The following is a 14,418-nucleotide window of genomic DNA, read 5'->3' on the forward strand; positions in this document are numbered from 1 at the left end:
ATGCCAGCATTCTCACCAGTCACTGAAGGGAAGAAGATGCCAACGAGCACCATGAAGGACGTGGTGATATCTGAGAGCACGTACAGGTGCAGGTTGTTCTTCTGGCCTGCCACATCCACAGAGGGCTGATGTGCCCTCTCCAGTATCTCTCCTTTCTCCAAATAATTGCTCCATAAGTTGTCTTCAAGGTTATTATCACACCACAGAAAAGAAAAGCATGTTTCAGTTCAAACCTGTTCTCATTACAACTGAAAATTACAACTGCAATTCAGTGATCAACACAGGAAAACCACAAACATGTATCAATAGTCCATAGAAGTCTAAGCAACTTAAACTTTATTATTACTAAATGTAACATCCTTTTAACCTCATACCTGCTTCAACCAAAGGAAATACACTGAATATTTTTATGAGCCACCACACAACACAGTAGCTCAGAGAATACAAAGCAATATCAACCAGTTTTCTAGACAGAAATGGGCTTGTTCTTCAGTCAGTGGAAGAATTACAGAACTATATGTTTGGCATTTGAAATTTCACTAACAAATGCTGAGCCTTCTTGTAATCTTAGAAACCAGGCTGCTGGTTTGTGTGGAAATGGGAACCTCTGGCTCTCAGCACCTGCTCTCTGGTGTTCATTTCAATAATGAACACTTTTCAATTATACTTTATTCAGGGGTGAGTAAAGAAGGAGACACATTATTTCTATACAAGTACTCTTATCTTTCAGGGCATAATGTTAACCTGTCTAAAGAAGAGAGCTGTCACTATAGAGTTCTGAAAAATTTTAATAACTTTTTCATGTTAGTATAACTTAAAATTACAGCTGACTTCATACTGAAATTATGAGATGAACAAGGGAAATTTAATTAATTTTACAGGACACAAGTACTGTATCAGCACAAAAGTTCCATCCCCTCTTTTTAAAGGTTATAAGACTTTCTATATTGAAGATCATTTTCTTCACTGTAATTACATTTCTTCATTCCTTTTTTCCTAACCAGCAGGGAAGAGTTTGACCCATTTCAGCTGCTCAGCATGCCTCCTCTTTAAGGGGGAAAAAAGATTCTACCATACCTATTAAAATGCCACTAGCAGCTCCTGGAATTCCTGCTATCTCCGAGACATTGTTCATTAGGAAATATTCATCACAGTGCTCCGTGGTTAGGTTTGTGCTGTGGCAGAAGAGTTCCCAAAGCTTGGAGGCCACAGTCATGTTATCCTTAACTACAGTTTTGGCACAAACATCAAACTGATCTCTTGACAGAGTCCTGTTGCCCAACATGCAAATCCTGGAAGGGAAACATGAACACTAGAGTTATTGAATGTAAATGGGAAAATTAAATCCACACTTATCCATACTTATTCTTTTATATCATGTGGAAACTTCCAGTGACTCTACTGTGCTACATCATTTCTCACCTCCAAAAGGATGGTGGTAGCACAACAAAGACTGTATCTGTTCCCTTTAAGGGCCAGAAATACAAAGCTATTTTTTTGATTTATGGAATTTGATTGATTTATGTTGAACAATAAAAGGGAACAGTTAGATCAACTTTTGGTTTTTTTGTTGTTTGGCATTGGTTTCTCTTTTTTTATTAAACAGAACTACTGGAGTGGAAGAAATGTGAAGAGTACTAGAATTAAAATTACTACATATTTAGAATATCTAAAGATATTTGGAATCTCATTAGCCCAGTTTCTACACTGCAACACTTGAATTGCAATATAGACATTTTGGATTCAAAATTAGGAACATATATTAAAATCCCAATAAGCAAAAGTTCTTCTTGTCAGCAGATACTGTCTTTAATTGCTAAAATCCTCCACTGCCTGTTGTATTTCATCTAACCACAAACATCATTTATTTCAGCATTGAAAAACTTCTAATCCACTTGTCTAAAGACAATTCCACCAGATAGTGATGTAATGTAACAGCTTCATGCTCCTAAAAGCTCATTTAGCTTTTCTTCCCACTGTCAGAAAACACCCACAGGAAAATAAAGCTTCTTTAATTTTAATTAATTATAATTCCATTTTAATTGTTTCACAGGTCCTATTTATCACTGAAGACACAAAAACAAGGGCTGTTTTTGCACGTTTGCAAGCCTGTGAACTGTAACTTCCAAGAAGCCTTTCCCTATAAAATTAAAAATAAATACACTATCCTGTTACTTCAGAGAAAAAAAAAAAAGGATTACACTCCAAGAAGAAAGACAGGGAAAACATTCAAGAATAATCTAAGAGATAATAAGAGGGATGTAGAGACATTGTTTTACTTTTACTCCTGTAAACCTTCACTGTTGTAAAACACTGTAATCATTGGGCCTTAAATATCCAAAGGGAACACTTGAGGGCTGCAAGCACTGAGTTATGGTCAAAGCATTTCAAGATGTGAATAATTATGCAGATCCAACTCCCCTATTTCCATTCCATTCATCTCTTGTCAGCAGCATCAGAAAACAGTTTGCATTCCTGGTAAAACACATACATGCACATTAGTGCTGCCCCAGCTCTGAGCTGAGGGAGCTGATTCCAACACGCCAAGGAGCTCCTGCTGGGTGCAGGGCAGGCTCCTCACAGACAGGGAAAGCTCTTGGGGAGCCTCACACAGCCCCACATCACACTCCCAAGAGGTGCCCAGTTTCTCAGCAAGGAGTTGACCACACCAGGAATTTCCAGCCATAAAAGCAGTGTGTGGTGTCTGAGTGGCTGGGGAAAAGGGACCTGCCAAACTGCTCCCTAAGAGCTCACAAATAACCCAGCAACACCATCACTCCAACCCCAACAGCTGCAGGCCAAGAGACTGGATTGGCTTTGCAGGAAGCAGAGCAGTGTCAGCCTCCATCAGCCTCACCACGAGACTTCCTTCTACCAAAACAGTATAAAAAGTGTAATAACATGTTCATTTTAGCCTGAGAAACTTCAGTTCCATGAGTTCTGCACACTGTCATTAAACACAGCTAAAAATATTGGAAGTAATTCACAAAAAAACATTGTATCAGGCACAAGCTTCAAGTAACCTACATGAAAGTAACCAACTTCCAGACCCACATCCAGAAAGGTTACTCACGGAAATTCAGGTGGATCAAAGATGGACTTGATAGCTCCAGCATAAATGGACAGGATGGATATCACTACACAGGCCAAGAAGAGGGAAGCAAATTTGTTGACATATTTCACACCTACAAACACCACCACTGCCATCAGGATGAGGAACACGGTGCCATAGACCCTCATGTTGTTCAGCATGGCACTGGATGCATCGTGGGCATCAGAGGGATGAAAAATTGCTGCTTGTGGCACAATATATGTCTGGAGCAAAGAGAAAGCAAAAGTGAGCTGGAGGAACACCAGCACAGAACTCTATGTTATAACTATTAACTAGTTATTAACTGCTTAAATAACTTCAGTATTTAAGCTCCACAGTTGGAAGACTACAGAAGTGACAGCTAAAATCAAAGGCAATACAGCCAATAGGAAAACATCTGCTTTTTTAGTAGTGACCAACTACAGTCACTGCCACTTTTTAGGGTATTTTAAGGTATTCAACAGTGCATATGTAGATTGGGAATGTGTACTGTACTAGAAATGTAAATCACTTTGCATTCTGCAGCATGCTCTTCACTGGGAATCTTTTCCAGGAAAAGTCAAGAGATAACAGCCCTTTCTATGTCAGCAGTACAACTGAGCCACCTCTATCAAAGCTGAGCATGAGCCCTGGATTAGGGCACTTTCATCTGTCTTGTCAGAAGAGCTCCCAGTCCACTCAGTGTGTGCAGCTTCCAAAGGGAAGCACCAGAGGTAAAGAACTGCACACCAAGGAACTGGAGACCTTCCAGTCTCTTCTTGTTAATGTGTATGCAAATATGGGACAAGAGTACTGGGGCACTTTCTGTATGTTATTTGTCTTTAAAGCAGGATTACTCTGGTACTACTCACCAATAAAATCTCAATGGCACCAAGGATATACATGGCTCCTGCAAATGTTGTTCCCAAATAAAAACACAGCCCTACAGCTCCACCAAACTCTGGGCCCAACGACCTAGATATCATGAAATAGGAGCCACCAGCTGTGAAACAAGAACAGTGATAGCAAAATTATAATTTATTGCTATAAATGTTTAAATATTCACAAAAAGAATACCACAGAATTATATACATTGTATCTACTATTTAGAGTTCAACTGAAGTATCATTTTTGCTGGCACATGAGTAAAAACCAAATAAATTGATCTTTAGCTTGATTGATAACAAGAAGAAATATTAGATATTAATTTAGGCTTTGTATTCTGGGTTAAGCAAATTTCTGTAGAATAAAACCATGTTAACAGCTTATAGCAACTTAGGTTTTGAGGGTTTTTTTTACCTTTTAACACAACTGAGACACTTGCTAACTACACTTACCTGGAACAACACCATTCGTGGCAATTGCACTCATTGATATGGTTGTCAACATAGTCTGGAGAAAACAGGGAAAAGGAAGCAGTTGTGTCAACACCATTTTTTAAAACATAACTTATTTCTTGATAAAATAAGCTGCCTCTGCATATACGATACAACATTTCTATTTATTCTGCCTCTCACTATCTAAAAGAAAACAAGGGCAGCAGGAATTTAATCACTGAGCTGTTGAGACTTCTGTTTGAGAGATGGCCCCTGCTTTATCAGGTCCAGCAGTGGGTGTCTGCAGACAGAGCAAGATAAGGGAATGCAGGTGTTCCTCCATCTGCAGAGCTGCGATTCCCACCAAGGCTGGTCCAGCAAAGCAGGCAGCCCACACCTGGGGCAGGCATGGAAAACAGCTATTTGCTGAACAAACACTATCTGTAAGACTGCATTTACACTACAGTTTGCCAGTTTAGAAGTAACAGTAAAAAAAAAAAAAAAAAAAATCCTGCAGCTACGAACATGGCAAAAGTGCCTGACTTAAATCTGACTTTTCTTTATACAAACACCTACAATGCTGCCTCCCCAAGTTTCCCAGTAGTTTCACAGAGGTTTTGTCACATGCATTATTGTACCTAAGTACTTACACAACAGCAGCAAAGCAATACAATCAGGAAGGACTGAAGAACTCCAGCCATTCCCACCATCCAAGTCAGCCGAAGGAAGAGAATGACCCCGAAGATATTCTGCATGCATGGCAGATACACCCCCATCAGGGTGCCCATGCTGGGTGACTGGAAAAAAAATTATATTCTTTAACTGAAATTATTCAAAGCAGAGGTAACCAAAAAGGCCTTGAAGTTCATTTTTTTAAAGGGTAGAAACCTGGGAAACCTAAGGTAGACACACTCAAATAGTGTTGTGCAGGACTTGAACAAAATACAACATAAACTCCAAAATCATGAATTTCTGAACAAAATGCTGTCCCTGTCACATACTTAACTAATTAACCTCAATATTTAACACTGACTAGTAACGACAGGAGATACATTTATTTGGTTTTTTGTAGATCCATAGAATTTTCAATATGAAACATGTCAAGTGCTGCAGACCCCAAGACAGATCCTTACCTACTGCCCAGAGTTCACAAATTAGTTTCAAGGAAAACATACTTTTGTCATGTTACAACTAGAAAAGATTTGGAACCAATATGGAGACATGGATAATGTATTTTCTTCCATGTTATACATTTCATTTAAAACTAATGGTTCTACCCTTTCTTAAGTTCAATGTCAGCATCAGACTCTGAATTCTTTTGTCAGTGACTGAGAAAACACAAGTTACATGAATTCACAGGAACTGCACCTGACTGGCCTTCAACACAGCATCCTGCAGAAAAATCATCCAAAATAATGGCATCACAATGCCACTGGTGAGGACTTTATTCCAAGGAATATAAAAATGTTTGTTGCATTGGTGTACCTGGCACCAGCAGCATTTCAGAGTCCAAATCTCTGTGGTTTCCTGCCAAGATATTCCATTGCTTCTGCTTTTTAAGGTTTCGTTTTGCACTTAAAATTATACTGAATTCTAAAACACAGGGGGAATAGAGTGTTACTTCTGAAAGGCTCATCCTTTTTCATACTCCCTTCTATAAATAAACATGAATTCCAAAACACATTAGATAGACAGCATTTAAAGAAGCCGTTGAACCATCATTCAAATGAGAAGGATATTAAAGGGAGATGACAAAACTTGTTCAAATTTGACTCCACACAGGATTAACTAGGTGCAACAATAAATAGCACCTTTATAGACAAATGAAGTCATGAACCCAAAGCAACAGTATATAAGACAAGCAATAAAATGTGTGCCAAGAACTTTACATAAGGTAATTCAAGAGTGTATTTCATTACACAAAGCAAAACCCTTAAAGAATCACATGTTTAACATCACCAGGTCAAAAGCAACCAAGGAATTTAGTGCTTCAACTTGCAATTACATGTTACAATCCAGAATTTCCTCATCTGCACTAGAAACCTGCCCTGCCAGACATGAAACAAAACTGTGCCCAAGAACATGATCTGAACTGTTCTTCATTAGAAGTGCCAGGAGCTGCTGGCTGAATTTTTTGAAGTCAGTTTTGAATTCCTTGACTAAAACTGAAACAGATCCATCAGACTTCTCTCATACACACCACAGCTCAGGTGAACCTCCTGAAGGAAAGTGGATGAAGAATCTTGTGCTGAGGGTTTGCAGGGGAGTTACCCTATGAGACCTGCAAGCACAGGCCAGAGCTGCTCCTCAGCTGTTCCAGTGCCACAGTACCAAAACAAATTAATTCCCTAAACCATCACCTGCCATTGTTTACAAATTACCATCCTAAATATCTAACCTGATCAGCTTTGCCAGGACTATGTATGAGGAAAAAATGAATTGTTGTCAGAAATGACACATGTTACATAAGTGTCCTGATCAGCGCAAGGTAAGGATTTTTTACTGAGTTATTCCACTGCTATAATTCAGGAGGATCTTCATGGAGTATTATTTACAGTGTACTTGCTTCCTCAAGGAAAGGAAGGTGTAGATGCTTTTGATTCCAACACTTTCATCAGATTTACACTGTGTCTTTAAACATAAACATAAATTCAGAAAGGAATAAATAGACATTGCTCAGCACAGGGGCTTCCCACTGCCACTTTGCCTCTCAGGGACACATTCCACACAATTTTATCAGCATCTATGTGACCATTCATCCATCAGTCCCTCCCTCACAACATCTCTGAGCCCATCAGGTGAATTTATCAGATATGTGGCTACCTCAGGATAAAGCAGTTAATGAGTTTGTCAAAACTGGCATCTGGGAAAAGAAGCCCATCCTGTTGCTCCTCCACAGGAGAAGTAAATACACCATGGTTTTTGGGTTTTCTACATGTCAGTCCTCCACACACTAGGAAAGCAGCTGAGATTTCAGCCTGCCCTTTACACCTGCTTCCTCTGCATGAGAATCCACTTCAGCTCAGCTCTTTCCTACCTTCTGCCCTATGTGGTCCCTGCAGCTTTGCTCCACTGCTCCATTATCTTCTCCCCCACCCTCCCAAATGGCCTCTCAAGCCTATCAAGTTACAAGCTCACTTCAACCACAGAGGAAGAGAAATTGTGCATTAGTTGTCCACTTGTGAGACCACTGCAGAGCAGAGCAGCCTAGGAAATGCCCAAGGGTCTGCTCAAGCAAGTATTACTAACTGTATCTCAGGCCTAAGAGTTTAGTCTGGATTATTTTACCCAATGGAAAAAAAGTTACTCATAAGAAAGAACAATTTACAAATATTACTTGAAGCAGCTTGTTCACAGAAATATTTAACACCACTAATCTGCAGTGACTTGATCCTTTTTTTCATCACTAAATGATACTAAACCAGTGCTGAAGTTTCAACAGAATGTGACCTTAAACAAGGGTATTACTATGTTCAGCCTCAACAGCAACCACATGAAAAAATGTAACACCCCATGCTGCATGAAGGAAATGAAAGAAAGACAATTTGAAGAACACCATTTTAGAACAACCCAGAAGGGACAGAAAAATCTCAAAAACAGGCTCAATTTCAGTGATGTAGATCATGTTTCTGTTCACTCTCATCAGCTGCAGACACATAATTTATGTAAATATTGATCTGAGTCTGAAGGACACTATTTCCATTGTGCCAGTGTGATGGGTTATTAAAGCCCTTGGCTGCAGGGCTGAGGGACATTGATCAGCAATGACAGCTCTCATGGTGCTCTCTAGCATGAGGACAGACAGCAGCACTGCCTTGAAATTAACTGCCTTGTTAAAGATACATGAACAAAAACAGTTTGTCTAATTTTTTCCATCATGAGAAGGGGATACTTCTATAGCACTGTGACTGTTAAGTGACTTATTGCAAAACTGTGTTTAGAAAAGAAAAAGCAACCCAATTTCCACCTTATTACATTGGGGTTGTGTCCATTTTACCTGATATGTGCCTAACAGAGAATGCTACTACCAAAAATATTTAGTGGGGTCACTGAAAGAAGATAAATGTTCATATCAAGATGTCTTGCACTGAAATGAATTTGAAAGGATGTGATTTGGCAGGCAGGGCTGTGCCAGGTCCCAAAAGGTCCTCACTGAGAGACCTGCCTTACCTGCTCAGAGAATTACAGTCACTTGCTGAAAGGATTGCTTTCCTCAGTTCATTTTTAAATATCAGATCTAGAGCCTGCTCACCTGCCTTGCTCCAGCTCTTGCCTGTGAGATGCCAATTCCAGCAAGTGACAGGCAGGTCACTCCTTGTCACACCAGCTGAGCACACCCAGGGCAGCAGCACCAAGGGAGGGTTAACAGGGGTTTATCCACCAAGGGAGGGTTAACAGGGGTTTATCCACCAAGGGAGGGTTAACAGGGGTTTATCCACTTCAAACAGAGCTGCTGGGGCTGGAATGCACTGCCAGGCTTCTGTTCTCATGCTCAAATGGGAAGGACAAGGTAACAGCAGCACAGTGATTTATACTGCACAGATGACTAAAGAGAATTATGTAGAAGAACCCTGTTTGCACTGTTTCTGAATACCTTCAATCCATACCCTTGTCCAGTTACTGCTTTGAAATTTCCTGTGTTTAATGATTATAATTATTGGCCAAGGTTTTCAGTCGTCTTATATTCTGCATGATGGCTAAAATTTTATATTGCTTATGGCAAGAGAGGGAGAAGAAATTCAAGCTGCAGTTATGATATTGCAGCTGATGTAATTTATCCCAGAGACAGACATGCAGACAAAGGTTTGCCTAAGGAAACTGCAGTGTTTACACAGAAAACACTGAGATATTAATACAGCTTGATACTGTCACTTTTGGAAAGGTCACCAAGCCCATCCTACAAAAACATCTGAGAAGTCTGTGAACACACATTTCTGGGACATGGGAAAGCATAATTCAGGAAAACACAGTTATTAAACCTGAACTCCATTTTGCCATAGAAGCAAAGCTTTAATAAAGATAATAGTCCTTTTTAATGGCAGTAAACAGCTTGAAAACAAGCAAGCATGAATCATACCTAAATGCAGAAATATTAACACCATACCATGCATGGTACTCCACCAGGGACTGAAAAGAAGTTCTCAATTTTCTGGTATTTGCCCCATTTTTACCTTGTGAAGTTTTATACACATTTGCTTTAACCAACTGTATACTGCAGTCCCATTGCCAAATTCTCCCAATCCTTTTTCTATCAGGGAAGCAAGGGACTAACTTCCAGATTGCTCTGCAGCTTACCCTGGTATTCTGGTCAGTCAATTAATAAGGGAATAAAGAGCAAAAGTGATCAGAACTTCCTCAAAATCTCAACAACTGTATCTATTGTATCCTCCACCATTCTACTTTTGTCAGGGAAATAATCAATCTGCTTCGGACAGCAAGAGGATGAAAATTATTTTAGATTATGAAATAATACCATATTAGAAGCTGATGCCTGACATTATTCCCACCAAAAGCATGCTAAAACAGAGATGCAGCTGACATTCCTCATTAGTACTGTGAAGGTAAAAACTTTGGACAAGACTCAGCCATTAATATAATAGCAAGTACCACACAAAAGAAAATCATAACTAAAATGTTTAAATTATTTTTTTAATGTCAGCTTATAGGACCAGAATGCAGCTACTTCACCCAGGTGACCTTAGCTCAGTCCTGGCATGATGTAAAATTAACCACAATATTGCAGCACTTTCAGTGGATGTGGTCTCAAATAAAATTGAATTTTAAGCTTCACATTGACAAAAGAATTTTGTTATCCCAAGAGTAAAACTGCAGAGTAAGGGCATTCAGCATGGGGTAACATGCTTGCTCCTTGAGAGCACAATTGGTTTGCAACATTATCACTGCCATCTCTTTCTGATGATGGCTCAAGCTTTGGAGGGCAGTGCCAGAAAACCTGCAGAATTCAAGTGCTATCTTCGCTTTTTTGGAAACCTTTCTTTTCACAGAACTTGTAAACAAACTGACAGGCCTGCAAGCCATAAAATGCAAGCACACCACTTGCAGGTGCAGCAGTAACCAAAGCACCTGCAGCTGTGCCAGAGGGGAGAGGAGCAGTTAAACACTGCCCTCCTGATAGAAATCAGCTACCAACAATCCAACCTCACCTGCTGCAGCCATTCCAGGGCCAGCCCCGTGGGCCAACCATCTAAATGCAGATGCTTTGGGACAGAATTCAGTTGCCTAAGTGCCTGACACCAGAATGACTCCTGAGCTGCCCCAGGGTGTCCAATCTGAGCTCCACCCTCCACTCCAGACAGGTGTTGTCTCCTGCAAACCCTGTGTCATTGCCTACCAGCCTTGCAGAGATGTGTCAGATACCACTGGGCAGCTAAAACAGCACCAGGAAAAAGCTGGGGGGTTGTTAAGTTTTTTATTTGTAGCCCACTGAAAGCCTTCTTATCTAAATGCACACCAAGCACAGGGAATTGCCCTGCAGTGCAGCTGTAGCCACCACATCTGCCCCAGCTCCTGTAACACCCTACAGCTTCTGTGGCATTTCTTTGCAACATTGTCATGGCTCCTCAGAGAGGTTAAGAACAAGCAAAAGGGAGGCCAGTCCCCCAAAAATCCCACAGGGAATCCTCAGTTTTGGCCATGGAGAGAATCTTTGCTTACTTTTGATACTTTCTTCTTCGATCCATCAGTACTTTCTGCTTCTTCATGTTCCTTGACACCTTGAGTGAGATTTGTGTAGTTGACCAACTTGCCAAGCAGAGATGACACTTTTGGTCGTATATCAAGCTCCTCCTGTGGAAGAAGACAACAAGTCAACTTCTGCAGTTCACAGCATTTCTCAAGAGTGGCTGGGATCACACCTTCCTAGGCATGCCTGAGGCTACCAGAGAACACACCAGAAAAATCATCCAGGAAATGACAATTTCACTGTGCCTCAACCACTGGTGAGAGGTTTTAATTTTCTGAAAAGAAAAGGCCAAAATGTCTGCACCATGTGAATCATTCTCCTCAGGTGCTGAAAAGCATAATTACAGCAATGAAGAAGTCTGGGCCTTAGAACTGGGAGAAAATGAATGTGTAGCTTGCATGTATCCCCAATGTCAACTTACATCAACAGATATACTTTTAAAAAGGTCAAGCTGCCAAACAAATCAGAGATTTAGTGATTAAATTCTGCTTATTGTAGACATGTATGTACTGATGATTTTATTACATTTTCCAAACTACGTTATCTAATTCATGTGGATCTACACAAAATTCCCAAAAGCCACACGTATGGAGGGCCTCCCACCTTTACACTCAGCCCATCCAATTTTGCTTCTGGTTTGGTGTAGGGGGGAGGAAAAAAGCCCCAGACCAAAATCATTCCTTTTCCCTTTCTCTTTAAAATTAAAGTCTTGCATGTCTGATAGCATAATAAGAAATTGCATGGTAAAGAGAAACAACTTTCCACACAGGAAATAAAAACCAATTGAGAAAGATTTCACTGTCTGCAGCTTTATCATATCTTTAGGTATCACCTTGAACAGCTTCTGGTGGGATCAGTAGCATGATGTGCTTTGTACATGATGCAGAAATGGACCCCAAATGGGGTCACCCCTGAAGGGATGACATGAGCCAAGCACCCCTTTTCATATTCCTTCCTGTGATCTGACCTGCAGCTGACATGTTTGAAAACCTGATTACAAATCCTTCCAGAAAGGGCTGAGACAAGATGTACCTCCTGTTCAGGAGAGCAGCATGGCCTTTGGGATCCTGGTGGATCCTCCTTTTACTTAGTGCCACAGAAGAGCCTGCACACCTGGTGTGGTCCTGTGCTATGGAAAAGGCCTCCAGCAGGAGTGTGCCCCTCCCTAATTCCAGGTGTTTACAGTTACACAGAGTTATAACTCTGCCTCACAGACCTGGATGTCACCACACCTGAGCTCTGTCACACACAGGACCTCCCTGCCCACCGGTGCCTCTGACAACAGATGGACACCCACAGACAGGCAGGTGGGGGAGAAAGATGTGCTCAATCCCTTCCATCATGGAAGAGCCCAAATCACACTAGAAGTACAAAAACCAGCTAGAAATTACCTCAAACAAGGCCAGATTTCTATCATAGTAATCACCTCCCTTGCCAGCTTCTGAACTGTTCAGGAAAGGACTGTTTTCTTTATGGTTGCCATGACCTGTGAAGAAAAAAAAAAAAGCAGGTTTTGATAAGCAGAGAATGATACTGTAACCTTGAAGAATGCATAGGGAAAAACTCCTTTGGTAAAATGAACATGTTTCTTTTTACTATCTCAAGTCATACAATGTTAACAATATCAAAGGTGTTACTCTCAAGGTAGAATTATTTCTATTTCTACTCCTCTGTTTCATTAAAATAGAATAACAAGTCACCTCAAAGTAAAATTTACAAGTAGGGTCACAGCTACAATGCTGTATTTGCCTTGTGTGTGCTCATACCTGTAACTGTTTTTATACAGAACAGTGGCAAGCACTGGGACAGCTCCTGTGCATTTAGGAATGACTGCTAATGGTAAGAGCAGCCTTTGAGCTGTGTGCCCAACCCAGTTAGATACATTTAGTAAGACTGAACACTTCAAAGACACATTCTGTAATGACAATACAAAACAGCTCCCAAAGCACCTTTTTAGTTCTTAAATGCTGTTGGTTTTTCACTACACCCACTAATCCCCAGCCATTCAACACCCTTACTGTGTTCTGAACATTTAAGCTGTGCATTCTTCAGGCTCCTTTTATACTCCTATATTAAAACCTAATATAATATACACTAAAATCAGAGCATTCCTATATGCAATGAACAATGTTAAAAAAAAAAAAGAACATGGAAGATGAGTAGAGTTTCCTGTAGCAAGTAGTAACAAAAAGAAAAAAAAAAAAAAAAACCAAAAAAAAAACCACCAAGGGCACTATAGTTTAAAACAACCTCTGAGGGGGAAAAAAATTAAATTGACTTCCATCTTCAAAATAAGTTCTTGGACCTATGTCTCCCATTACCCTCTGCTCAGCAAACAAAAATTCTTCTCTTTTGCCTGTACCTCTTCACTCCCTGCTCTCCCAGCCAATACAAATGAATTATTTCCAAGAGCATCTCCTTAAGAAAGGATTAATCCAAGAATACCTTTTTCTATTTACAAAAGATGTAACCACTACAGAAATTAAAAATTAAAGAAAAAGACATTATTATCTCAAATGAAAATACTACAAGTTAAAATACTCTACACTGAATACACCAAAAGCAAGAGATTAAACATCTGGATTTTTGGGTGTATCTTTTCAATGATTACAGTAATCAATTCAATAAGGCTACACTAAATTATTGTAATACAATTCAAGTGAAAATCTCTCTGCATTTTGAAATTTGAATCAACTTACAAAATTAACCTAACAGGCAAAAGGAGAGTCCTCCCCTACACATAGTGATCAGCACAAACCACACTGTTACAAAAGTAATTGTTTTAAGCAAAAAAATTTTGAGAACATTCAGTCCTACTCTTACTGAGGGGAAGGCATGCATGGAAAGCAGCACAATTTTCTGGAAATTGCTGACAGGTGCTTTGAACAAAACTGTTGGAAAAACAATATTCACAAAGAACAGAGGGATTTTTAAGCTTCTGTAAGTAAATACTAGCTGACCAAAAATATATGAAAAGAGCAGCCTATTGTGTTTATGTGCCCAGTGCCCTTCTCACAGCTCTGACAACTGACCCCAAAATGTTCATGAGCAGCTGCCTTGAACAAGGGGGCACAGTTTATTTGCTGACCCCACCTACATGTAAGAGATGCTCACTTTGCTGTAATTGTAGAATTTTTTACATTACTAGAAAAACATCAGTAAGCTTAACAACACAGCATCAAAATCAAACAGTTATCAACTTAAGCAAAGGTTAAAATCTGCAAAAACTGCTTGCTTGCTGTATTTGTTATGCCTATACTGGAATATACCAGATCAATTTTGCTGCAGTGTGCTGCAGTCCCCCCATCCTGTTGTGGTTAAAGCACATT

The 14,418-nt window shown here is 40.0% G+C and overlaps 1 protein-coding gene across 4 annotated transcripts in view; it reads right to left on the bottom strand.

The window, feature by feature from the left end:
* The window catches only part of SLC12A4 (solute carrier family 12 member 4), a 47,189-nt gene that overhangs the window by 14,491 nt on the left and 18,280 nt on the right, over positions 1 to 14,418 (bottom strand). For all 4 annotated transcript variants that reach the window (XM_077185230.1, XM_054640897.2, XM_054640904.2 and 1 more), the window contains 8 exons: positions 12,481 to 12,575; positions 11,062 to 11,193; positions 5,037 to 5,183; positions 4,408 to 4,462; positions 3,943 to 4,073; positions 3,074 to 3,315; positions 1,078 to 1,292; positions 17 to 181 (listed from right to left, as the gene is read on the bottom strand). In XM_077185230.1, coding sequence (XP_077041345.1) covers positions 17 to 181; positions 1,078 to 1,292; positions 3,074 to 3,315; positions 3,943 to 4,073; positions 4,408 to 4,462; positions 5,037 to 5,183; positions 11,062 to 11,193; positions 12,481 to 12,575 — 1,182 coding nt within the window. The remainder of the gene's footprint in view (positions 1 to 16; positions 182 to 1,077; positions 1,293 to 3,073; positions 3,316 to 3,942; positions 4,074 to 4,407; positions 4,463 to 5,036; positions 5,184 to 11,061; positions 11,194 to 12,480; positions 12,576 to 14,418) is intronic.

Source organism: Agelaius phoeniceus, chromosome 12 (assembly GCF_051311805.1).
Source record: "Agelaius phoeniceus isolate bAgePho1 chromosome 12, bAgePho1.hap1, whole genome shotgun sequence".
NCBI lineage: Eukaryota > Metazoa > Chordata > Aves > Passeriformes > Icteridae > Agelaius > Agelaius phoeniceus.